The sequence below is a fragment of the Tachypleus tridentatus genome, chromosome 4 (genome assembly GCF_004210375.1).
Source record: "Tachypleus tridentatus isolate NWPU-2018 chromosome 4, ASM421037v1, whole genome shotgun sequence".
Taxonomy (NCBI): Eukaryota; Metazoa; Arthropoda; class Merostomata; order Xiphosura; family Limulidae; genus Tachypleus; species Tachypleus tridentatus.
Genome location: NC_134828.1, coordinates 1,311,402 through 1,337,145, shown reverse-complemented (window position 1 = coordinate 1,337,145; position 25,744 = coordinate 1,311,402). Strand labels below are relative to the sequence as shown.

General features: G+C 32.7%; 1 protein-coding gene and 1 long non-coding RNA gene across 2 annotated transcripts in view; one reads left to right on the top strand and one right to left on the bottom strand.

The window, feature by feature from the left end:
- LOC143248429 (gamma-secretase subunit Aph-1-like) overlaps nt 1-21,406 on the bottom strand; it is a 29,947-nt gene extending 8,541 nt beyond the window's left edge. The window contains 5 exon segments of the mRNA XM_076496782.1: nt 677-799; nt 3,813-3,898; nt 6,369-6,512; nt 21,280-21,343; nt 21,346-21,406. Of these exon segments, the coding sequence (XP_076352897.1) occupies nt 677-799; nt 3,813-3,898; nt 6,369-6,512; nt 21,280-21,343; nt 21,346-21,391 (463 nt within the window). The 5' untranslated portion in view covers nt 21,392-21,406.
- LOC143248430 (uncharacterized) lies at nt 6,796-8,782 on the top strand. Its single transcript, XR_013026985.1, has 3 exons — nt 6,796-7,812; nt 7,849-7,881; nt 7,958-8,782. It is a non-coding gene; the product is annotated as an uncharacterized LOC143248430 (long non-coding RNA).
- Nucleotides 21,407-25,744: the final 4,338 nt, after the last annotated feature.

Below are 25,744 nucleotides of genomic sequence, written 5' to 3'. Positions count from 1 at the left end.
GTTATAATATGTAATCATACTAGTACAAGAAAAAAGCACACATTTTTTCAAAGATGACACGGTTGGTTAACTGACAGAACCGACACAGTAAAAGTGTAGAAAATAAAATATAAAGTGTTACTGAAAACAAACATTTGAAATGTATTTAAGAGGTTTTGGAGATTACACAAATAATAGTCGAGATTTTTAGGGCAAAGAATAGGTTGTTTTAATGATAACATGAAATCACTTTGCACTCAGACTACTAAAAAAACACACTCAATACTTTCACAAGCAAATCTAGTAAAAATATTTCATTAAAAGTTTATGAATATACACATGCCATATAAAAAGTTATTATGCAAGTACTAAATGTGTGCAAATGTGTAGACAAACTTGTGTGTTTTATACTGAGCCCATTGTGAACGGGTTAAATTGTTAAAACATCTGGTAGTGTCACAATGTACTTGTAAAACAATTGATAAAATCACACTTTTGTAACAAACAATTAACTTTCACTTTAAAACACCACATCAAGTCAACCCATATAAGAAATCAATAATTGGGTTCTACAATTTTAGAAATTACAAACAAGTAACCTCTAGCCCAAAAGCCTCAACAGTAATATACATGTTATTTAATACTTTTATTTGTGTGATCTACTGTACTACAATCATAATGGTGAACATTTTCTAACCTGAAGTTATGAAGAAATGGGGAGAATCTCCTTCAAGTCCTACAGTTCCTGGACCAACAGAATCAGCCAATACATTTATCAAAGAAAATGCTCCACTCATCATGCCAAATCCTAGTCCAGCCACTGTTCCAAAATGAAAGTCAAACTGAACTAAGTAGCATCTACAAGTATACATGTGATTGAAACAACTACAACCAACATATGCACCATATGCATTTGAATCTGTGATGTCCAGTACTGTGCAAAAGTGTTAGGACAAAGTTAAAAATTAGATTTCAGGCTACTTTTAAAAAACACTGGAAGGTAAATCACAGGTGAAACATCAAAAGTTTATTAACCTTCATTATCTAGTACAACAGAAACTCAGTAAAAGTACTTGAGTTCAGCAAGCAGTTAATGTTTTGTGTGTCCCTCCCTCTGGTTTTAATAACTGTAAACAGTCTTTCAAGCATTGGTGCAACATATTTAATTTTACTCCAAATAACTCTAATACACTCCCATAAAGTTTTGTTGGAAGTAACTTTTAATTTGTCAAGTTTTTGATCTAAGAAATCCCAGATCTACTCAAATGGGATAAAACATGGACTCTGTGGGAACCACTGCATTATTTAAATTACTACAGTAACTTATTACCTAAGTAAATTTGTATGAGATTTGATGTTATTATCTTCTTTCCTCTTGACAGTAAAATTCTTTGTTATTAATACACAAAACACTGGGTATACCATGATGGGCCAGTATCTGATGGTATTCATGCTGGTTAATTATTCTATTGGGTATCCCATGATGGGCCAGTATCTGATGGTATTCATGCTGGTTGATTATTCCATCTATTTGAAAATTTTCCTCTTGTCTCAGAAGAAAAACACCCTCAAACCAATACACTGCCTTTCCCATCCTTCATTGTAGGTGTTTTCCATTGAGGTATTTTTCACCTTTCTTCCACCACACAACCTGTGCTTTGAACCAAACTTGGACTCTTCTGTCCATAAAGCCCTTCACCAATCATGAAGTGTCCAAGTTTTTTTTATATATTTCTAAGCATATTTCAGTTTCTTGACAATATGTAGAGATTGAAGTATTTGTTTTTAACTGTTACAAAATCAAATATTCCATTATTGTCGAGTCTTCTTGGTACTGCAGATGTAGACACTTTTCTGTCATTTGTATCACCTTGTGTCATCACATCTAGATTGTCAACAACTCTCATGAGTAATTTAATATATTTACACTCTGTTCACATTCTTTTAACTCTATTTTAAATAAGTTTGTGTTTTTGTATCTTCTCCCCCCACAATATTAAATTTAAATTCAATAAAAAATAAGCAAATGATAACACTATGTAACAAAATTTTTACTTTTTTCTTGTTCCTGGGCAGAAAGTGTTATTTCCCAATTGCTTATACCTAAAGTAAATGGAAAAAGACCTATTTTCCTCTTCAAACTTTGCTTTTGTTACCTGGGTAATGAAATTTTCAAATTTACTCATTTTCCAGAACATTCCAGGTAAATTCAGCTGATAGAGAATTTTAAAGAACTTTCTAGAAAGTTATAGAACTTGACTCGTCAAAATGGGATCTGCTTCTGCCACAATGCATCCAGTCTGTGTGAGGCAACTGGAATTGCCTGCAACCTGAATGAGTGGTGCCTCTTCATTGATAGCTCATTCAGAAGCCTCAAAGCTGTGCTATTCCATAGCAGGAATAAGTATCAGTCTCTTCTCCTGGCTCATTCGATGCACCTCCAAGAGGAATACAACAGCATCAAGACCTTGCTAGAAGCCTTGAAGTATGATGAGTATAGGTGGGAGGTTATTGGAGACTTCAAAATGGTGGCATTCCTGATGGGTCTCCAAGGAGGCTTTACCAAGTTTCCATGTTATCTTTGCCATTGGGACAGCAGGGACACTGCAGCGCACTACAACAGGAAGCACTGGCCACAATGGACGAAGTTCTCTGTGGGGAGGTACAATGTCAAGTGTGAGCCACTAGTGGACCTCCAGAAGGTGTTGTTCCCACCATTACACATAAAACTGGGTCTTATGAAACAATTTGTCACAGCTCTTGATAAGGAGTCTGCAGCCTTCAAGTACCTTTGAGACTTCTTCCCTAAGCTGTCTGGGGCAAAGATCAAAGTTGGTGTCTTCGTTGGACCACAAATAAAGAAGATCCTGGAATGCACAGAATCCTCTAAGAAGCTCAGTAGAAAGGAAAAAAAAACTTGGGGCAGCTTTGTTACAGTGATTCAGGGCTTCTTGGGCAATCACAAGGCTGAAAATTATACGGAGCTGGTTAAGGCTCTGGTGAAGAACTATGGCAAAATGGGCTGCAGGATGAAACTAAAAGTCCACATCCTTGACGCTCATCTTCATAAATTCAAGGAGAACATGGGAGCACACTCAGAGGAGCAAGGCGAGCACTTCCACCAAGATATACTGGACTTTGAACGCTGCTACCAAGGAGTGTATAATGAAAACATGATGGGAGACTATATTTGGGGGCTGATACGTGAAAGTGATTTACATTACAGTAACAAATCTCAAAAAACTACTCACTTCTAAACATTTTGGTACAACTTTAATATAAATATATGTAAATCTTGATTCATATGTTGTTTTATTCAGACCTTATGTAAATGAAAATGTGCAAATTTGTCAGTTTTTTACATAGAAAATAGATTAATTTCTAAATTTCATTATCCAGGTCACAAAAGCAAAGTTTGAAGGGAATAATGGCCATTTTCTGTACTTTTACCACATAAGCAATTAAGAAATAAACACATACTATTCAGGAACAAAATGTTACGTTGTGTAATCAAATGTTATCTAATTTGTGTCGTAAGATTTAGAATTTTTAACAAAATATATTTAGTAAACTATTAATCCACATTCAGAATGAAACAAAATATACTTTTCAATTAGTGATAACATTTTATTTTGTAAAAGCAATTTATAATAAATCGGTTTTGTTGTACAACATGATCCTCAAGATGTAGAGTCTTCTTACGATACTTAGAAACAAAAACAAAATACAAATAACACATAGCAACTGTATAAAACATAGAAATATGTACAGTCAGGATTATATATAGGCTTAATCATACAGTAACCACGTCTATGGACATGCAAATCACTTACCATAAGCTAGTGTATTCCTTCCTGTTGTGACAGCATGTCGATCGGCACCAACCTCTGTCACTTTTTTTAACCCAACTTCAGCTTTCCTGAGAGATAATAAATAAAAATGTTAATGCCCCTGTTTAAATATATCTGTTAATGTGTTTCAGCTGGTACCCCCGTCCTTTGTTTAAATATATCTGTTGGTGTGTTTCAGCTGGTACCCCCGTCCTTTGTTTAAATATATCTGTTGGTGTGTTTCAGCTGGTGCCCCCGTCCTTTGTTTAAATATATCTGTTGGTATGTTTCAGCTGGTACCCCCGTCCTTTGTTTAAATATATCTGTTGGTATGTTTCAGCTGGTGCCCCCATCCTTTGTTTAAATATATCTGTTGGTATGTTTCAGCTGGTACCCCCGTCCTTTGTTTAAATATATCTGTTGGTATGTTTCAGCTGGTACCCCCGTCCTTTGTTTAAATATATCTGTTGGTGTGTTTCAGCTGGTACCCCCGTCCTTTGTTTAAATATATCTGTTGGTGTGTTTCAGCTGGTGCCCCCATCCTTTGTTTAAATATATCTGTTGGTGTGTTTCAGCTGGTGCCCCATCCTTTGTTTAAATATATCTGTTGGTGTGTTTCAGCTGGTGCCCCATCCTTTGTTTAAATATATCTGTTGGTGTGTTTCAGCTGGTGCCCCATCCTTTGTTTAAATATATCTGTTGGTGTGTTTCAGCTGGTGCCCCATCCTTTGTTTAAATATATCTGTTGGTGTGTTTCAGCTGGTGCCCCCATCCTTTGTTTAAATATATCTGTTGGTGTGTTTCAGCTGGTGCCCCCATCCTTTGTTTAAATATATCTGTTGGTGTGTTTCAGCTGGTGCCCCCATCCTTTGTTTAAATATATCTGTTGGTGTGTTTCAGCTGGTGCCCCCATCCTTTGTTTAAATATATCTGTTGGTGTGTTTCAGCTGGTACCCCCGTCCTTTAACTAAACAATATAATTAAGTTTGAGTATTACTGTAGACTCAAAACATAAAACTGTTCTACTGCTCCATTCAACATCAATATCTCCGACATGTGAAAGTCAGCCACCTGCAAAATATAACGTCGTTTACTTATAATACCTTATTATTTGAATAAATATGTCATTACAAAACTGAGGAATAAATAATAACTGTTCACTTCACAAAACACACTGTTGTCTTCATTTTCTCCAATTATGGAGTTTCACCAAATACTGATGGTTTCAAGAACCAATTGGCATTCATTTATCCATGCAACAGATTACCAGAATCATTAACTACAAATAAATTGTTGTATGAACTGCTTGGGAGCAGCAAATGTTGTATGATTTGTTTCTTTCAAAGATATTCAGGTTTTGCTACCATCTGAAAAAAAAAAAAAATGCAACAACCAGAAACACTATCTTCATTATTAACTTATTTTAGTATTTACTAAGCATTTAAACAACACGTAGAAAACTGCTTTATTGGCAGAACTGCTTTATCGTACACAACAAAGTTACAAGTTAGGTGTGAAAATTGTGTTTCAAAATACTTTTCACTTATATTAGAAATCTTATAACACAGGCAAAGAGATGTACTTCACTTACATTAGAAATCTTATAACACAGGCAAAGAGATGTACTTCACTTACATTAGAAATCTTATAACACAGGCAAAGAGATGTACTTCACTTACATTAGAAATCTTATAACACAGGCAAAGAGATGTACTTCACTTACATTAGAAATCTTATAACACAGGCAAAGAGATGTACTTCACTTACATTAGAAATCTTATAACACAGGCAAAGAGATGTACTTCACTTACATTAGAAATCTTATAACACAGGCAAAGAGATGTACTTCACTTACATTAGAAATCTTATAACACAGGCAAAGAGATGTATTTCACTTACATTAGAAATTTTATAACACAGGCAAAGAGATGTATTTCACTTACATTAGAAATCTTATAACACAGGCAAAGAGATGTATTTCACTTACATTAGAAATCTTATAACACAGGCAAAGAGATGTATTTCACTTACATTAGAAATTTTATAACACAGGCAAAGAGATGTATTTCACTTACATTAGAAATCTTATAACACAGGCAAAGAGATGTATTTCACTTACATTAGAAATCTTATAACACAGGCAAAGAGATGTATTTCACTTATATTAGTTAAAACCTGTGAGCTTTAACCACTAAAACAAAACTAACATTTACATAAACCACCAGAAAAATGCAAATGCCAACCATGCACCATACACACATATGTAAACACACACACGTTACATTATAAACCACAAAATATCCAATATATTATAGCTTAATAAACAAAGTCCCGAAGGTTTTATTAACGAGCAAAACTTCTCAGTGTCGTATTTTGTTTTATTCATTTCTCGGTCTTTCTTTATGAGTTAAGTTACAAGACTTCAAGACTACCTACATTTTTTCAAAAGTTAATTTTTGTATTTTTTACAAAATGTTTCACTTATCTACTATGAAACAAACTTAAGAAACTGGAAAACAAAAATTTAGAAGTTTAACCTAAGTATCAGTAAATACTTACCTAAGCAGCTTATAAAATGAAAAACGAAATATCTCCTGAAAAATTACAGAAAACACCAGTCCAAACGCAAGAGTCTTTCTCAGAGGAACAACAACATACCACAGTATAGATGACAGTAGTAAGGACAACAACCAAAAAAATGCCCTAAAAAAGAATATAAGAGAAAATTTATCAAAACACTAAGACCTTGACATGCATGCAAGTAAAAATAATTATTAATTAGGACAGTTTGAAATGTTTCACATTAGTTACTAAAACACACACACACTTTATTGTATATGCTGTCCTCATCATAAAAAATAACATCACTACATCAGAATATACCAGTCAGGTGCTCACAAATATTAATCAGTTAATGAGAAGTAGATTGACATAGATAAAAAAATGACTGAAAGATGGTGTCCTGAATATTAAGTTTCAAGTAAATCCAGTAAAAAAGGATAGTTTTTTTTTTTTTTTTTAAATTTTGCACAAAGCTATGCAAGGCCTATCTGCACTAGCCATTCCTAATTTAGCAGTGTAAGGCTAGAGGAAAAACAGCTAATCATCACCACCCACTGCCAATGCTTGGGCTACTCTGTAATCAACAAATAGTGGGATTGACAGTAACATTATGATGCCCCCACAGCTGAGAGAACGAGCATGTTTGATGGAACTAGGATTCAAACCCAAGATCCTCGGATTACGAGTCAAGTGCCTTAACCGCCTGACCATGCCGGACTGAAGGAAAGATAAACAACCATTACACAAACACAATTCGGTTAAAAAAAAGGAAACACCTCATTCAAATCAACAATATTAAAATACACAGAGGTGTACTCAAACAAACAAACAAAATGACTACACAGAGATGTACTCACAAACAAACAAAAATTAAAAATATTGCAAAATATTTGTTGAAATGTTCTTTAACACATTGGCTCCCAAACCTATTTTGCTGATACTTTCCAGGGCCCAACTAATCATTTCACAATTACTTTTATTAGGAAAAATATATATGTAGCAATCATGTCCCAGCCAATAAGTACCCTTTTAAAATGAAAATTATGCATAACTCATTGGTGAGTTGTGTGGGAGCCAACGTGTTAAGTTTCTCTGAACATTTTAAATTATTTGAATACTTACTATTCATTTTAATATCTCCCTTATATCTCCACTGTGTATCAAAAAAAATTTCAGTTGCAAGTATATATACAACACAATTTCAGTGACATCAAAAATATGTATTTTTCTTTCTTAAGTAATGCAGGTCAGTAGTTTCCAATCTTTGGTCTGCAGAAACGTAATTTTCTTTAGTTGTCAAGAAAACATCTGTATATACATCACTAACTAGTTTCACACAGGTCAAGGAAACATCTGAAAATATCACTGCAACTAGTATATACATCATTGTAACTAGTTTCACACAGATTCTTCAATTATTTATTAAAGTGTTCAAGGACAAGTTTACGCATCGTTCACTGTAGTCTCACACGGTCAGGCTTACGCATCGTTCACTGTACAGTCTCACACGGTCAGGCTTACCCATCGTTCACTGTACAGTCTCACACGGTCAGGCTTACCCATCGTTTCCTGTACAGTCTCACAAGGTCAGGCTTATGTATCATATACTGTGCAGTCTCACGATACAGCCTCTAACTTGTAGTTTGAAAGTGGGTTTTTCCAGATCAATTTTCAGTTCTTTCCTCATATGTAAATATCCTCCCTCCAAGAATACTTAAACCCTAAACCTGCAATCTCTTTATAGCTCTATTTCCTTGACACTTAGCTGTTAGATACACACGGCTATTTCACTTGTTAGATATGCATGGCTATTTTATTTTGAGTTTAGTGTTTGAATTATTTATAAATAAATGTTTCTCGTTCTGTATTTTGTTGCAGTACCTGAAGATAAACATAAAAATTAATCAAACACTACAAAGTTTAACAAACATCACTCTTGAAATATAAAACCAGATGTATTTGATGAGATTACCCACATAAAACTAAATATGATACATTCCTGAGTAAAACATGCATAACTGAGATGCATATCCTTTTTTATTTTACATTTATCAGTTACAGATAACATAACATTTTGGGACGACATAGGACCAAATTATTCATCTCAGCTGAACCACACTCAAAACTAACTTAAAGTAAAATGAAAATAAAAATACCTTAAAAACCAGTCCTTATCATTCATATATTTTTATGACTGTCTTTTACACTCATAAATTTACTGTCTCTACAATATCTGAGGGCAACTCATTCCAAAGGCCAACTAATAAGTGAGAAAAATAAAATTGTTTTATCTGAAGACGATTCATACCCTGCCAAAATTTATACTTGTGTCCCCTAGTCCTACTGTTATCACTGTTAAACATGTAAACAGATGTTGCATCAATATTATAAATTCCCTTTACAATTTTAAACACATCAATCAACCCCCCCCCCCAAACTTTCTTTGAAAGAACAAACAGTATGAGAGATTTCAGCCTCACCTCAAATGACAATCCCTCCATTCCAGGCACCATTCTAGTTACCCTTCTCTGAACCCTTTCCAACAATTTGATGTTTTTCCTTAGGTAAGGACCCCAAGACTGGAACACTATTCTATATGTGGCCTAACCAGTGATTTGTTCAATGAAATCATAACTTCTTTAGACTTGTATTCAATATTTATGTAGATACAACCTAAAATCCTATTTGCACTATCACTAGCAACAGCATGCTGCTTGAAAGAATTTATAGACTGATCAACCATTACACAAAGATCTTTCTTTCATGACACTGTTAAGGTTATTTCTATCCAAATTATCCTTATAATTTAAATTATGATAATCTGCATTATTTTGTATTTATTATAATTAAAATTCCTTGATGATTAGAAACCCACTTGAAATAAAAATGTATCTCAGACTGGCTGGTGTGGCTATTAACACTTTTATTGACAAGTATGACCTAGAAAGGTTGATGTTCTCTGCTTATCAATAAAAGTGTTAATACCCATACCAGCTGTTCTGAGATATGCAATTAAAATACCTCTGCCTTTATCCAACTCACTAAATGATCTAAATTTTTTTTTAAAGCAGCAACATCCTCTTCACAGCCAGCATCTCTCATGATGTCATCTGCAAAGTTAAGTAATTTATAAACTAATTCTTTATCTATGTCTCACTAACATAAATCAAAAACAAAGGTTCCAAGATTGAGTCACGTTATCCTACATGTGACATTGAGTTTGAGTGAACTCCATTTGTAACAACCCTCTACCTTCTTCCATCCATCCACTCTTCTATCCAATTTGCTACCTTATCTCCCACACCTACAGAGCAAATGTTTTTCATGAGCCTTTCACATGGCACCTTTTCAAATGCTTTCTGAAAAATCCAGATACATGAAATCTACACCTTTAACCTCATCTACATAAGCAGTAACCTTTTCAAAAAGTGTCAAAAGATTTGTGAGGTAAAACCATGTTGACTATCCAATAAAATACTAAACTTTGTTAAATGACTTAAAAAAGCATCCTTTAACAGACTTTCCTAAACGTTTCTCACAGCTGAGGTAAGCCTAATGGGTCTACAGTTTCTAACAGCTGAGGTAAGCCTAATGGGTCTATAGTTACTGGGACAGTTTTCATCACCTCCCTTGAAAAGATGAATAACATTAGGTAACTTCCAATCCTCTTGTATCCTCTCACTATTCAAGGACTGACAAAAAAGTACAAGTAGCTCACATATCTAATCTTTAACATTTTTCACAACCATTGTGTAAATGTTATCTTATCCAAGAGCCTTATTGTTTTCTAAACTTCACAGTTTTTTCTTAAACATCTCAGAATTAATGTGGTCATCTTGTTTGATCTCATCTCCATTCATCAACTGTTCAAGATGTGAAATAATGCTTATCTTCATTAGTAAAAAACCAAAGAACAAATAAAATTTAATAACCCAGCCTTCTTTTATCATTCCAGATGTGCCCAAACCCCATTCTAACATTTTGTTTACCCTCACCGTATTTAAAGAAATCCTCACATTAATATTTACATTTTCAGCCAATCCTTGTGTCATACATCCTCTTCCTTCTAAATCTCCTGTCACATCAATCAATTTACATTTCTTAAAATTATGATACATTTCTTTAATTTTATCTTTTAAACTCTTTATTAATCAACATGTTTTGTACTTCCTGCTACCATTTTCTTTCTATAAGGAATAATATTTATTATGAATGTTTTAAAGATTTTCCACATCTGATCAGTGTCTTCAAATAATTCAGTTTCCCAATACACAACAGGTAAATTTTCTTCAATCCCTTCAAAATTTACTGTTTTGAAATCTATAACTAAAATATCATTATTCCTTTTCTCCATATGTAACAAAACAAACCTACTAGAACAACAATCAGTTGAACCCAGATGTTTTTTTAACTTCTACCCTCTCAATCATTTCTATATTTGAAGTTAACAATAAATCTAAAATAGCATTGTTTCTAGTAGGTTCCTTGACCAATTGGTGAAGAAAACCACCCAAACAAAAACCTCATGGTTTGATTCGAAGATTTCTCAATCAATATTCCTGAAGTTAAAATCACCCACAGTTATGGCTTTATTAACAGCCAAAATATTAATCTCAATGTAAAGTTTCTTGCTAATTTCATCAGTTTTATCTGGTGATCTGAAACAAATTCCCACTAAAAAGCTTTTGCTCTTTATAATAGAAACCTAAATAGATTTGATCTCCTGGCAATTATTTCAAAAATCCTCGACTTCAATAGAATGTAGTTCATATTTACTTATAAAGTCACTTCTCTGACCTTTTTTAACACCCTATCCTTATTAATCACCTTGTAACTCTGTATTACAAAGAAACTTCTGTCATCAAAATCATCTATATTTAACCATGTTTCAGTTATCACCATTATATCAAAATCTTCCATTCCTATTGATGCTCAAGGTCATCTCTTATATTTATCACACTTCTAGCATTACAATAGTAATACTAAGCCTATTCTTATAACTACTTCTATATTCATTTTCTATGCTAAGTGTTTCTCTATCTCTTATTCTGTTTGCATTTATTTTTTCCTTGCCTTCACCACTGTCTAGTCATAGTTTAAAACTTCCCTTACAGTTGAGTTAATAGTCTTAGCAAACAGGCCAGCCATTGCCCTATATAAATATAAACCACAAAAAAAATCTTTCTTCCACAGAGCTGATCCCACAGGTCCATCCAGCCAACCTATCCATCATTATGTACTAGCCTAAGCCTTGTATTTAGCCTATTCATCCCTACAGTAATTCTGGGCAAAGTTAAGACATCACCTTTTTCTTTAATGCCTTTATCAATCTCTTGTATTTATTAATTAGCTCCTACATACACTAAAACTATCTCTGCTAGCACCCTTTGATCTTTGTACTCCCTATTTACCCACATATTCTGTTAAAGAATCACCAATAACTAGAACCATCATCCACACCAGTAGTTTCTTTTCTACAGAAGCCAGGAGTTGAAGTTTGCTGTTCAACTGATTGGACTCATTATAACACTCCACCACATTTAGCCCTAATAGTACTAATAATACTTAACTTCCTGAAAGTCATTCTTAGCTGATGTATTCCTTGTATACAACTCCACCTGAAATCCTGCTACCATTTCCCACAGTCTAAACCTATATTTATTGTCTCTAATTAGAATAGTCTCGAGCTTCCATTTTAAATCTACAAACTACAGTCACAAATTGTACAATTTTTATTAGCTTTTTTAAAAGCAATGCCAGTCCAAAGTTCTCAAATAAAACTGAGTCATATCACCTATTACATCTAACAAACAGTGAACATATACCTTCTACACTAGTCACAACCTATGTATTTATATGTATACCCTTAAAATAAATAACAAATGCCAGTAGCTTATTGTTAACACTGATACTGTTAAGCCTAATTTAAAAAAAATATTTTTGATTACTTTGTTTTCAGACTAAAGTTTATTTTTAATTATAAAGAACTTAGAATATACAGAAATGTAATAATAAATTTATCATATAACAGTACAAGATGAATTTAAACTGATGGATCTAATGCAATATCATAGAAACTGGCATGCCTACTAGTTACATACTGCGAAAATGGCTAATTTTCTACATACACTTCCATTATGTTTAAAATGAGGATAAAGTACAACCAGAAATGTAACAACACCTTCAACTATCAATAAATTGACATTATGAACATCCAGACAATAAAACATTGATGGTAAATTTTAGAATCAATAACAACATTTGATAGTACCCTCAACTACAAGTTTTTTACTAGTTTGTAAACATTTTTCTGATTCTCTTTATTTAAGTTGTTTCTTGGTGATTTCTAAATATTTTAGACTGGCTTTACAGTTATATACTCACCTGTTGGACTAAAAGTGCTGGTATCACATCTGGAATTAACAGTGTTGCTCACTCAATGGACCAATTAAAAATTATTATAACAGTAAACACTGTCTCAGTGGTCACCCATAAACACAACAAACATTTGGACAAATATCAATCACCATCAAATTATCCATTATCAGCCAGCCAATCAAGGGTAGGCTTTTAAATGCAGGTGCATCTATTCTCTTTATCACATTACTGAACCATTTTTGCATAAAATAACAATTATTTTTTTATTACTGAAATTAAAAAAAAGTGAAAAACAGTAAAAATAATAATTTATTTCCATACTTAGCCATTCTAAAAGACAAGTGTTTTGATAGCTTAATCTACTAAACACATCACTAGATCCATGTTAGGATTTTACAACAAAGTGTCATATCTCAAAGTTGACTTAACTTTGACATTCAAGATGTCAAACCAGATATTGGTCAGAAGTTTTACTTACATCCACAGTGAAAACTCCTAAACCTACTTCAGTTGTTAATTCCATACTGTATGAAATAGCTGAAAATGTCACAATGAAAATCATACAGGTAAGTGTAGAACAACAGGTTCCCAAAAATGTCACATTTTTCTCCCTTGACATCAAATTTAAAACAGACTGGTAAATCCTGATACCATTACACTATGTGAAGTTGAAAAAACTTTCAGCCAATCTAGTACATAATGTACAAACATGTGGTGTGTGTGTGTGTGTGTGTGTATACAGAGAGAGACAGAGAATGAATCAACTGGATGTATGTGAATGCAGCTTGAAAATAACATTGCAATTCATTTGAAAAGGAACACTTATGTCTGTAATATATTAATCATATCCACATAGATAAACATCAATATGTCAGCACGTATCCATATATTGCCACATTTCATCACCAAATTTGACACAATGATACAGGATGACATGACAAAGGTTTGGCCTTCATCTAATTTCCTGTTGATAGAATTCTTGAAAAGTGTATGTATTTCTTTCCTGTATTAGTATCTTCATGTATTTTTTATTGCACTTTTAATGTTTATTATCTTAAGAAAAACAAAAGAAGCACAGTTTCCTTTGTTAGAAATGAGTACAGGAACACCAGATAGTAATAACATAAACCGTAATAAGTGGTCTAATCCATCACAATTTGAAGCAGCAATAATCTGTATTATAAAAATCTATTCCTAAAATTAAGTTTTAAAATCGAGAAATAAAACAATTGTCATGACACTTGGTAATTTTGTTAGATGGTGGTACATACCTCAACAGTATTACAACTAAATGTGGAATAAAACAATACTCAAGGCTAAAGACTGTTACAAAAGCAAATGGATTCAAATACATTTTTTGCCATCAATGTAAAGCTGTTAAGAAGAATGGGTACCGATTTCTACAATCTAACACGACAGCAGTGATAACTTAGTTACACTTGGAATGCATGTAAAAAGAAATACTAGTACAACACTAGTAGTGATGAGTGTTGTACATCTGAGTACAAAGACAGAAAGTCTGATGAATTAGTATTTAACACTCCTACGAAAAGACGTTTCTAGTCCTGATTTCTCCAAGCCCGTTCCCCTGGCTGTGGTTTCGCTAGATAGTAGATAGGGACAGTGGGAATCTCGTTAATTCATTCATTAATGGATTTAAATGGCAATTTCATTTAAATACAAAATTATTAGCCTAATATTAATAACCTTTCAAGTTGCGCTGGGGCCTATTAGGCCCCACTTTTCGTAGGAGTGTTAAAACAATTCATTTTCATGTAAAGTTAAACTTCTATGTAAAATTATCAATAAAGTACTAAATGTTCACTTTTTAAATGGTTCAAAAACTGAAATGAAAAATTCAAGTTGAACCTCAATTTGTGAAATGGAAAGGAATGAATCAAACTTTATATAATGATACTGTGAGACATATCTGAAGATAAAACTTAAGGACATGTGCATGAAGACAGTGTTACAAGATCCTATGTAGAGAGTGTGAATCTTTATGATGGCAATGTCCAATTACACAACATTAAACAACTTCGATAAATTAGTACACATGAAAAAACTCGTATACAGATGAAGATGATAATATGGTTGGCCACAGAGCTAGCTTAGATCAAACCAAAGTTGTCACACAGACATTCTATATAGTAAATAGATTCACACTAGGGTGTGTTGATGCCATCAAAACCATTAAACTTGAAACCTTTAAATCCATGTTTAACAGTATGAGCTGTCAAACTGCACAACATTCAGAGCAATTATAATGAGAAAGAATCACAAATTAAAGAACCACACACTAAAATGGTCATGCATGAGCAGTACATTTGATACTGTGTACCATAGTTATCATTATATTGTAACATTTTCTGAACTACGTACAACCAATGCAAAGGCTAAATCATTATACGTATACTTTAACAGGAGAAAAATTTGATACTCGAGTCAAGTGAGACCACTACTTGAGTCTGCTCTAACCCTTTCATTATTGGCTCACTATGAACTACACGAGTTTGTCTATACATTTGCACACATTAAGTATCTGCATTATAACTTTTGATACAGCATATGTATCTTCACAAAATTTGGTAAAGGTTACAAGTTTTTGTATACCAAAAATAAGATATTTTAATGAAAGAATTTTAACTAAGGATTTGTTTATGAAAACAGAGCATCTTTCATTACTAGTATGAATGTAAAGATATTTCATGTTAAAATATAAAACAATAAATGAAGAAGTAAACAATCTCTTCTCATTATGACCTTTGAACTCAGTTGTTGCTGGACAAAGGTTGCTAAGCCTTTTAGAATTTCACACATGGAGGAAGTCAAAAAATATTTTTTTAGGTTTTTATATAAACAGTTGAACAGCCAAAAAATCATAAATAACTACATTGATACCATAAAACTCCATTACAATGTATAAAGCTCAGTCACCAAGATGGATTTTGATTTTAAAAGATATGAAACTTCAAGCAGACTGTTTCCAAACACAAATTGGTGAATGGGGCCACCATGTTTGATTCAGTATGCAAGTCATATCTCAGTAAAATCAAAAGATATGAGATTCTTCTTTTATATTCTAGCTTGATAATATCACTAATTTGAGTTCATAATTATACAAAACTATAGACTTAGTATTTTAACATCACAAGCATCTAATTTTAAACAGTATTACATTCAACATACCATGACTCACTAAAATTTATATTTGGATGTATTACTTTAATATTTATTTTTAAATTAAGAAATTAACTCATATATAATATCAAAGGTTAAATAATCTACAATTTGATTCCAAACTTGACATAAATTCATAAAATAGTAGTTCAATGAAATAGTAAATGCAAATCAACAAATGTGATAACATGGCCTTTGACCCATAATCCATCATAAAAGGGATAATACCATTACATAAATGAATAACAACAGTTGACTACATTGGCAAATAACATTTTGTTTCATCCAATTAACTTCTGTACTCACACAAAGATAACTTTAACAATCTTTTAAGCAGAATCTCATTAAAATCTTTCTGAAAATCCAAATACTCTTAATTTTCAACCAAGCAAGAGGGACCTTGTTTTATACACCAATACTGTTGCCTGAGAAAATTTCAAACTTCTAAAGTAATTGTGCACAACATTTTCAGCTCTTACCAATACTGAATTAACTAACCCAATATTCCCTGAATAAGCCACCATTAAAGAAATACCAGCCACCTTTCTATGTTCAGGTAACTACATCATCTTCATCAGAGATGTGTCAGAAATGAAAGAAAGTGGCTTACAAATCTGGTCTTTAACCTCTTTCACAGATAAACATATGACACCCAAAAATCTTATATTCAGAATTTCAAGTTTTATCTGACAAGTTCTGGATTAATAAAAATAATGCACACTTTCCAAACATTTTATCCAATCACATTTTTATTAATTAAACCATCTTGGTCCATTCCTAATGGTGGTTCTTTTCTTTGATAAGTAAACTTATCTTGAATTAAGAGCTATTTGTTCCTATAAAAACATTTTATCCACTTTTATCCACCCAACTGATCAGTCAACCAAAGATAACTAATGCCCTCAAACATGTTTCCTGAACATATACAACTAACACTGCATTACATTTCATATTGACACGTAGAAAATTAAATGCAATTGTAATGTAGTTACTCATAACCAGTAGTTAACAACAAACCCAGTATAGCACCCACCCTAGGCAATAAATGGTATCTGCTAATTAACCAACTGAAGGGCTCATTAGTCAATTATATTTAATTATCATTAATTATTGTGACTACTGTTCCAATCAGTGCATTAACCATTGTCACTACTGTTCCAACCAATACCTTACCCTCACAAGGGTAATAGTTTTCTTATTTTTATTCACCAGCTTTTGTTTCTTTTATACAATTTTTGAACTACCCTTCCTTCAATATGATTGGCCTCTTCTAAAGGTTGCCACTTAAATCAACATTTTTGTCTAAAAGAATATTTTTACAATAGTTCTTTTTCAATAGATAATCTGGACATTTCCTACATGGCATTTGAAACATTAATGACAACTTCAGCTTCTACTGTTTGTTTTTAAAAATAGTATATTTATTGTCCCACTGATTTTCTGCAAGTCAAACTGATACTAAAATAATGAAAACAGGTTTTATATCAGAGTAATCATGTTTACATTCCCCCAAAATGTACATAGTCCATTCAACATGGTATTATGCATTTAACATCAGTTAAACATCATGTTACCCTACCATGCAGATTTTGCAACAGTTCATGTTAAGCAGAGAGAAAATACCAAATACAATATAAAGAAATAAAAGAAACTTAAATATGCACTTAGGAGGTTCTAATGTTTAGAAAAGTGAAACTTGTAAAATCAAACAATTTTTGGATTATTTAAATTTCAAATACCCTATCATTAATGTTGCTTGTGAAACTGAAACAAATATCTAAATCAGCAAAGTAGATAATTGTTTATTGTAAAAAACAAAACATACAGTCTTACATACAGAATTCAACAACTTTACTCAAAATTCCTTTAAATATAATCTTATACCAAGTCTTACCAAACAGAGTATAAAACATCTTATAACTGTCTCTCTTCATACCAAAATTACTGCCATACAAAACATTCTAATAAACAATGTCTATTGCTTGCATTTTATTCAAGCTCTAACATAGAAGTTCCTTTCTCACAAACTTGAGTCCCCAAAGAAACCATACACTATTTACAAATAAGTCTAATTATTCCTTTCTTAGGTAAACAAAGTTTCATACTTAAATCACACATTTTATATATAATTAAAACATTTTATTCATAAGTTCAGCTACAAATGATAATTAAATCACCATTAAAAGTACAAAACCTATTCAAATCTAAAGACTTACTACCTGTGTTCCAGGATTGTATATAAATACACATGGTGATGGCAATGCCACTTACGTTGGCAAAACTACACACTAATTACAGCTGCAAGCCTGCAAACATATCACACAGAACTGGTGAAAATGATCAGATTCCTCAATTCACACATACAATGAAAACACTAACTGCCCTGTCCTGATTACAAATTTCAGTCATCTTATCTGGATCATCCAATATCGAACTTTACTTAAAAGAAAAATTTGTCTGTTATAAATGAAAATCGAACTTTACATAATGCAGAACTTCAGTTAAGTTTGTTCTGAATACTAGTATAATATTGTTTTGTCTTGTTGTATTTGAATTTACTTTATCCTTTTATTCTGTTTGAACTTCATAAAATTTTGTACCTAATAACTTACCATGATGAATATGTATATCCTGAAATGCTGAAGATTTGAATCTTTGTTACTGTACACACACACGTGTCAAATATTCATTGTTCATCAAAAAATCATCTCCTATGAGTTTTAACTTCTAAAATCAATTTATTCTGTACTACAAGATCTTCATGTGTCCTAATTAAGGAATTATAATTATAATGTAAAACAAACATTAACTTTACACCAAGCCAAAGAGTTGGTGGTGGATGTTCCTAACCAGTTTCCTTTTCATTAGTCAACAGCTCAAAATTAGTAAGGACAACAAACAACACAAGCAGATTTAAAATAACAAAGACAGGTGAGCAAGCTTAGTTACTGGTGATACTTGAATCGTTGGAATAATCAAAGTAACTTTGATTAGTTGGTTATTTTCCTAACATTAATTCTATTATTTGACAAGATACTTACCAAGTAACCACTGACTTCTATCCACCCTAGTTGGTGTAGAAAACAATCTTACGACTACATGAAGACAACAATATTACGACTACATGAAGACAACAATCTTACGACTACATGAAGACAACAATCTTACGACTACATGAAGACAACAATCTTACGACTACATGAAGACAACAATCTTACGACTACATGAAGACAACAATCTTACGACTACATGAAGACAACTTCCTCATAAGCCTTCAGCTACTCTTAATTAATATGCCAGTTAAAAATTTCTTCTATCTGTTCATCTATAAAAATTACTAATTACGAACTTTCTACTCTTCTATCCACTAGAGCAAACTGACATTGGTTTAACTTCTTGATGTTCTAATTTTCACTGGGCTGCAACTTGTCCCTTATATAAAGAAACCTATATTATCTGACCAGAAGATTTACCATTCTTTAAAATTTGCAATATATTTCTTAATAATCTCAGAATTATCATGATCATCTCTTTTTTCCATTCAGCAACTGTTCAGGTTGAAAATATCCCTTCATTAGTAAAAACTGAAAAATATAAAAATAATAACCCAGACATCCCATAACCATCAAATACTGACCTTCCTATACCATGCCTATAAGGACCTACAAGTTCCAGTATTTTGTTTACCCTTAATGTATTTAACAAAATCCTAACTAATAATTTTACAGTTTCAGCCAACCTTTTTACAAACAGTTTTGTTTTCCCAATTTCTGTTTTAATAAAGTCACTTAAACTTGCTGAAGGCTGATTAATGTGCTTCTTTTCAAGTGAGGTCATATCAATTGTCCCATGAAAAAATATGATTAATGTTCTATATAATGTATTTTTGAACTCTACATAAATATTTTATTCCATTTATATACACATACACTACCTGTAAAATAATTGGATTTTCAATCACATAATTGAAAATATTTAAAGCACTTACAGTAGCATCATCAGCAAGTTATTCAGACTAGTGACATACAAGTTTGAACTTTTGTGTAGTGTTCCTAATTTCAAAAGTCAAAAGCTACCCTTCATTAAAGCCCTTAAACTAACGGATCTAATTTCTGGTACTGCAGTACAACTTACAAAGGTTAAGTTTATTTTACTATAAAATAATAAGCCTTGTATTTAACCACTTTGATTACTCATAAAACAATGATTAATCTCAGACTTAATCATTACTTTAGAAGATGCCATAGGATGATAAAGAAACACTATGCCTTATTAATAATGTTTCAATATCATAAAAATTACCATGTTTTTTTTTTATACTTTACACTGTACCTAAAGTAGTTTTACTTTTGTTTTAAAGTGATGGTGACAACTACAATATTTATGAAGGCTGGTGTAGAAACAGAAGTCTCACTTTGGAAGGCTTACATCAGCACTTCCCAAACTCTTGTTGTATTAACACTCTCTCCTTCACAAACATAGGTAGTTGTACACACCCTTATTTTTTAAATGAAAAAAAAGTGTGTTTGTTTTGAGTTTCACAAAAAGCTACATGAGGGCCACCTGCACTAGCCATCCCTTATTTAGTAGTGTAAGACTAGAGAGAAGGCAGCTAGTCATCATCACCCATCCCCAACTCTTAAACTACTCTTTCAGCAATGAATAGTTGGATTGACAGTTAACATTATACCACATGGCTAAAAGGGCAAACATATTTGATGTGACTGGGATTCAAACCTGAAACCCTCAGATTACAAGTTGAGCATCCTAACCGCCTGGCCACCTTAGGCCAAGAAAGAGAGGAGTTATGTAAAGAAATTTAGAACACAGATACATTAAAATTCTATATATTACTACAGTAATTACTTGTTATTTTTATTAACATAAAATATATTAAAACGTTAAAGTTTGAAATATTGCACTACTGACTCCACCCAAATCATTTGCACCACCTTCCTCCAGGTCTAGGGGAAGTGCTGGATTAAGTCATTGGTATGATAAAACATTAAGTGGTGACAACATAGCTAATAACTGAATCATGAACCTCACCCTAAAATACAATTACAACTACTCAAAAGTGGAGTGGCAAGCGAACACTGAACATTTCATCTCCATTTTACTTTACTACTAGTTCTAGTTATATTACTATCAAAATTTAATACTATACCATATAAACATAAAATTTAATTTTCTAACAACTGTAGCACCATTACTGTTAGTATGCTAAGCTAAACATTTTAATTCAAGCCCTATTTGAGGTGAATAATTTAATAACGTTAGCTTACGTAGAAATGGTATAATAATAATTAATTAAGGATAACTTTAAAATTACTTTAGTTGTTACACTTACGCTGATATCAAAATAATGATTCGAATTGGGTCATTTGCAACAGTTAAAGCAAACATTGCCAGGGTGGTCCGAAGGCTATAAAAGCACAACCAAAAAATTCCATCACCGTCATTTTGCTCACAAAAAATATATTTATATCAAATTTTAAATGACACACACTCAACCTATCTTTTAAGTTTGATAAGAACTATCATATGCACTCCACACGCCATCTAGCTTTTGTGCAGTGTATATATATATACATATATATTCATAAAATGAAACTTTATTGAGCGCTCCAGAAATTGCAAATAATAAGATACTTTTTTATTTCCTCTGATGGATTAGAAATTAATATCGTATTATGTAATAGGAGATCTCTTGATAGTAGAAGACAAATGTTATAGCAAATTAATGTTACAAGTTGTTTACCTCAAAATTTTAGACTTGATCCTTTACCATTTCACAATTTTATCAATGATATTGGTAAAAGAATAAGCAAAAAGATGCTTAAATATGCAGTTAATATCAAATTAATCAGAGTTTAAAAATATCGTACAGATTTCGAAATTTTGAAAAGATAGTTGGCCTATTTGATACTCTTGTAACAACTAGCACAAGTCTTTCAATGTTAATAAAAACTATTATATACATTGTTTAAAAAGATGCTCAGACATTTCTCACGTTCAAATATCTATTATTGGTTACCATAAGAAAATATTTTAACATGAGAACTGTCTGAATTTCTTTTAATTTATTTATGTCAATTCCACGCTATGCCTTTAAAACATATGTTTGTTTGTTTTGAATTTCGCGCAAAGCTACTCGAGGGCTATCTGCGCTAACCGTCCCTAATTTAGCAGTGTAAGACTAGAGGGAAGGTAGCTAGTCATTACCACCCATCGCAAACTCTTGGGCTACTCTTTTACCAACGAATAGAGGGCCTGACTGTCACATTATAACGTCCCCACGGCTGAAAGAGCGAGCATGTTTGGTGCGACCGGGATTCGAACCCGCGAATCTCGGATTACGAGTCGAACGCCATGCCGGGCCAAAATGTATATTATGTTATATGTATATTAGTTAATACAACCAGCTGTTAACTTGGGATTTTAAAAGATGTGGTATATGTTTCTCTTCTAAACAGAATACTAAAACATTAATGGCTTAAATCCTCAGATGCGGAACATCGTTCCGAACCTTTCAGTCCCATTTTAACCCCTGATTATAAATATTTTAATAGTTTTATAGGAAAAGCTATAAATAAGGACAATGAGCAAAAGGGATTGGTCATAACTAATTGAAAGGTGCTGTACAGTGCATGTTAACTAGTAATCACGCAAGCGTGATTTTATGTTATGTGATAGACAAGCAAGCATATCATGTCTTCTACCTAATCTTGTTGTATGACATTTTTAAACATTATATCGTTTGTAGACAGTTTTAGCGTAATTACTTGGTCAAGAAACTCGTTGAGACTGCCTTGTCTTAGTTGCCTTCTTTGTTTGTTTGTTGACTGTTTGTTGTATACAGTGTATTTGGTATGAGCGGAGATTGCAGTAACAAATAGCGTCCGGTTTAAAACGATTAGTGTCTGTAATCTCGTTTGCTGACCGATCCACCACTGTTTGTATGTTACAGTTGAACAGTGCTGTAAGAGAAACGCTGTCAGCGGAATAAAGAAACTGAGTTTATCTGTATAATTCAAGCGTGCTTGCTCAATTAGTGTGTACCTATTTCTCTCGAAATATAATTTGTTTGTTTGTTTTTTAATTTCGCACAAAGCTACTCAAGGGCTATCTGTGCTAGTCGTCCCTAATTTAACAGTGTAAGACTAGAGGGAAGGCAGCTAGTCATCACCACCCACCGCCAACTTTGGGCTACTCTTTTACCAACGAATAATGGGATTGACCGTCACATTTCGAGAGAAAGAAAGCTGTGGAAATAATCACAATCCAGTAGAAGTAACGGTCTTTTCGCGTGCAAAAATTATGCTGCTTTTTATTTGTATTTGTTTTACAATAAAGATGTTGTTCATATGGTTACATTTATTTGTCTAGTCAAACACACACACGTCAATTTGTTCAAAGTACAACATTACAGGACATAAGCATATGACAGAATCTTAATAAAACAACTTACAAATTTGATTCCACACACACACACACACACACACATAGTGCATGTTACTTATACATATATATATATAAATTTTAGTTAACTTTAATTTTAATGAAATAAAATGATAATTAAAGACTGTTTTCTCCATTATAAACTTTAAAACTAAAAATTTTATGTAAATAAGTTAGTAATTTACATCATTAGATGGCGAGAGTGTACCTCTAAAACAATTTTTAGGCGTTTGTGCTGGTACGTTGTAATTTAGGGGTAAGAAATGGTTTGTATTGAAGTAAAGAAGCAGCATTTTTGACTTAATGAAATTAATTAAACATCGAATTTTGTCTTGTTTGGAAGTGTACTTTGTTTATTAGTGTATAAACGGTTCTTGAACGTAACGTCATCGTATAATGTTAAAATATTTCTGAATGAAAACCGAAACTAAACGGAATTTGATGGTTTTCGTTCTTTGTGTGTTTTAGCCAAGTAAACTACTGGAACTTATTGAATGCTACAAATTTTCAGTTTTCAATCTAGTGTTGGCAAAATATTAGTGATATAACAATAAACAAACTCTGGATTTTAAGACCTTTCTAAAATAACTGAAGAGTTATATCAAAATTACGTTCCAAAAACTAGTGACGTCACAACTAATTACCGCAGTGTTTTTACCAAAGGTTACATCTGCGTACATTTACCCAATCTCCGTAAAAAAGGAGACAAGATACTATCTCCAGGTTGTAACAATCTCCCAGATCCTATCTTACTAGTATAGACACTACGCTTTCATATGTCTCTGACACTTTAAATCCTGTTACATTTCGGAGGAGTCTCACTCATGTAAGTCAGAGTGTGAGAATCCTCAAGACACGCGTGCATCAACAGTCAGAGCTTTGATGTCGATTGCTCGTATAAAAATATTTAGTAAGTTTTTATATAGTCACTTCTCTGCTTCACTTAAAGCAAAAATCATTTAAGTATTTCTTCCGCCAGATTCTATTATTTATGTAATGTCATCTTCTGAACATACCAAAGGTAATGAGCATGCACCGCAATCTTCTTTCAAAGCTTCTCACCCAGAACCACCCTACAGAGAAGGCGCGTATAGCATTTAATAAACTCGGTTATGTATATTGATCAACCGTGTATCCCCTAGCGACTAAATCGCGTATTTATTAATTAGACTAATTGGTTTAATTTTTATCATGTTTCAAGCTTGACCTTTTCACAAAAAAACCGGTTCACTACTAACGTGACTTGTGAAATACTGAAATAAACGAATAGTTCAGTTCGAAATACAAATAATGACTCATCTATGTTAAACTAGTTTTGAAATACTATTTCCTGTCATTAGCAACTTTAATACACTATTGCATAAAACAAATTATAAATTGAAACCACAGGCTAAAACTGAAAAAAGTGTTGTTCATTAGTATAATTAGCATTTCAAGAGGTCAACGTTCGTTACATAGTTAAACATCTATTGTTGGGTCGTTGAATAACTACTTCACTATTTGAACTGTTCAGTAGGCTTAGGCCAGTAGCGTTAAAAACTGTATAATCTCTACCATTATTAGAATATATAATAAAACTTTAAAATGTCAAATTAATCTTATGAATTTATACCGATGAACTAACACAGTCATATTTCTATCATTTTTAATGTTGTTTCAAAGCCATACCAAACTTTGCACATAAAGACTTATTTAACATGTATATAGCAATTGAGTCGCTTATTTACACCGAAATACTCTTCGAATTACAAGTCGCTAACCCTAATGGATAAATACTGAACTTTCACTGGTCACAAGTATGAAGGTCAAGCCCTAATGAAAAGCAGGGTTGGTTAAGGTTACCTGAAGATATGGTGGCTTCAAAGGTTGTTCTTTACATGTTCTGTGCAGGGCAATTACAAATGGCGAAGGAACTTAAATGATTTATCAAAAAGTAAGAAACATGCAAGTACATTTAGGAAATGAAAACAGTCTGCTCTAACCGTCCCTAATTTAGCAGTGTAAGACTAGAGGGAAGACAGCTAGTCATCACCACTCATTGCCAACTTTTGGGCTACTCTTTTATCAAATAATAGTGGGATTAATCGCCACATTATAACGCCCCCACAACTGAAAGGGCGAGCATGTTTGGTGCGACGGAGATTTGAACCCGCGACCCTCAGAATACGAGTCGAACGCCTTAACCCACCTGGCCATGCCAGGTCAAATGAGTCAAACTGATAAAGAGTAGCCCACGAGTAGGCGGTATTGACAGTCTTTATTGACAGTCTTTCAAAATTATGGACAGCTAGAGCAAATGGCCTTCTAGTAGCTTTGCGCGACATTCAACAAATGAATAATCAAAAACATTGATG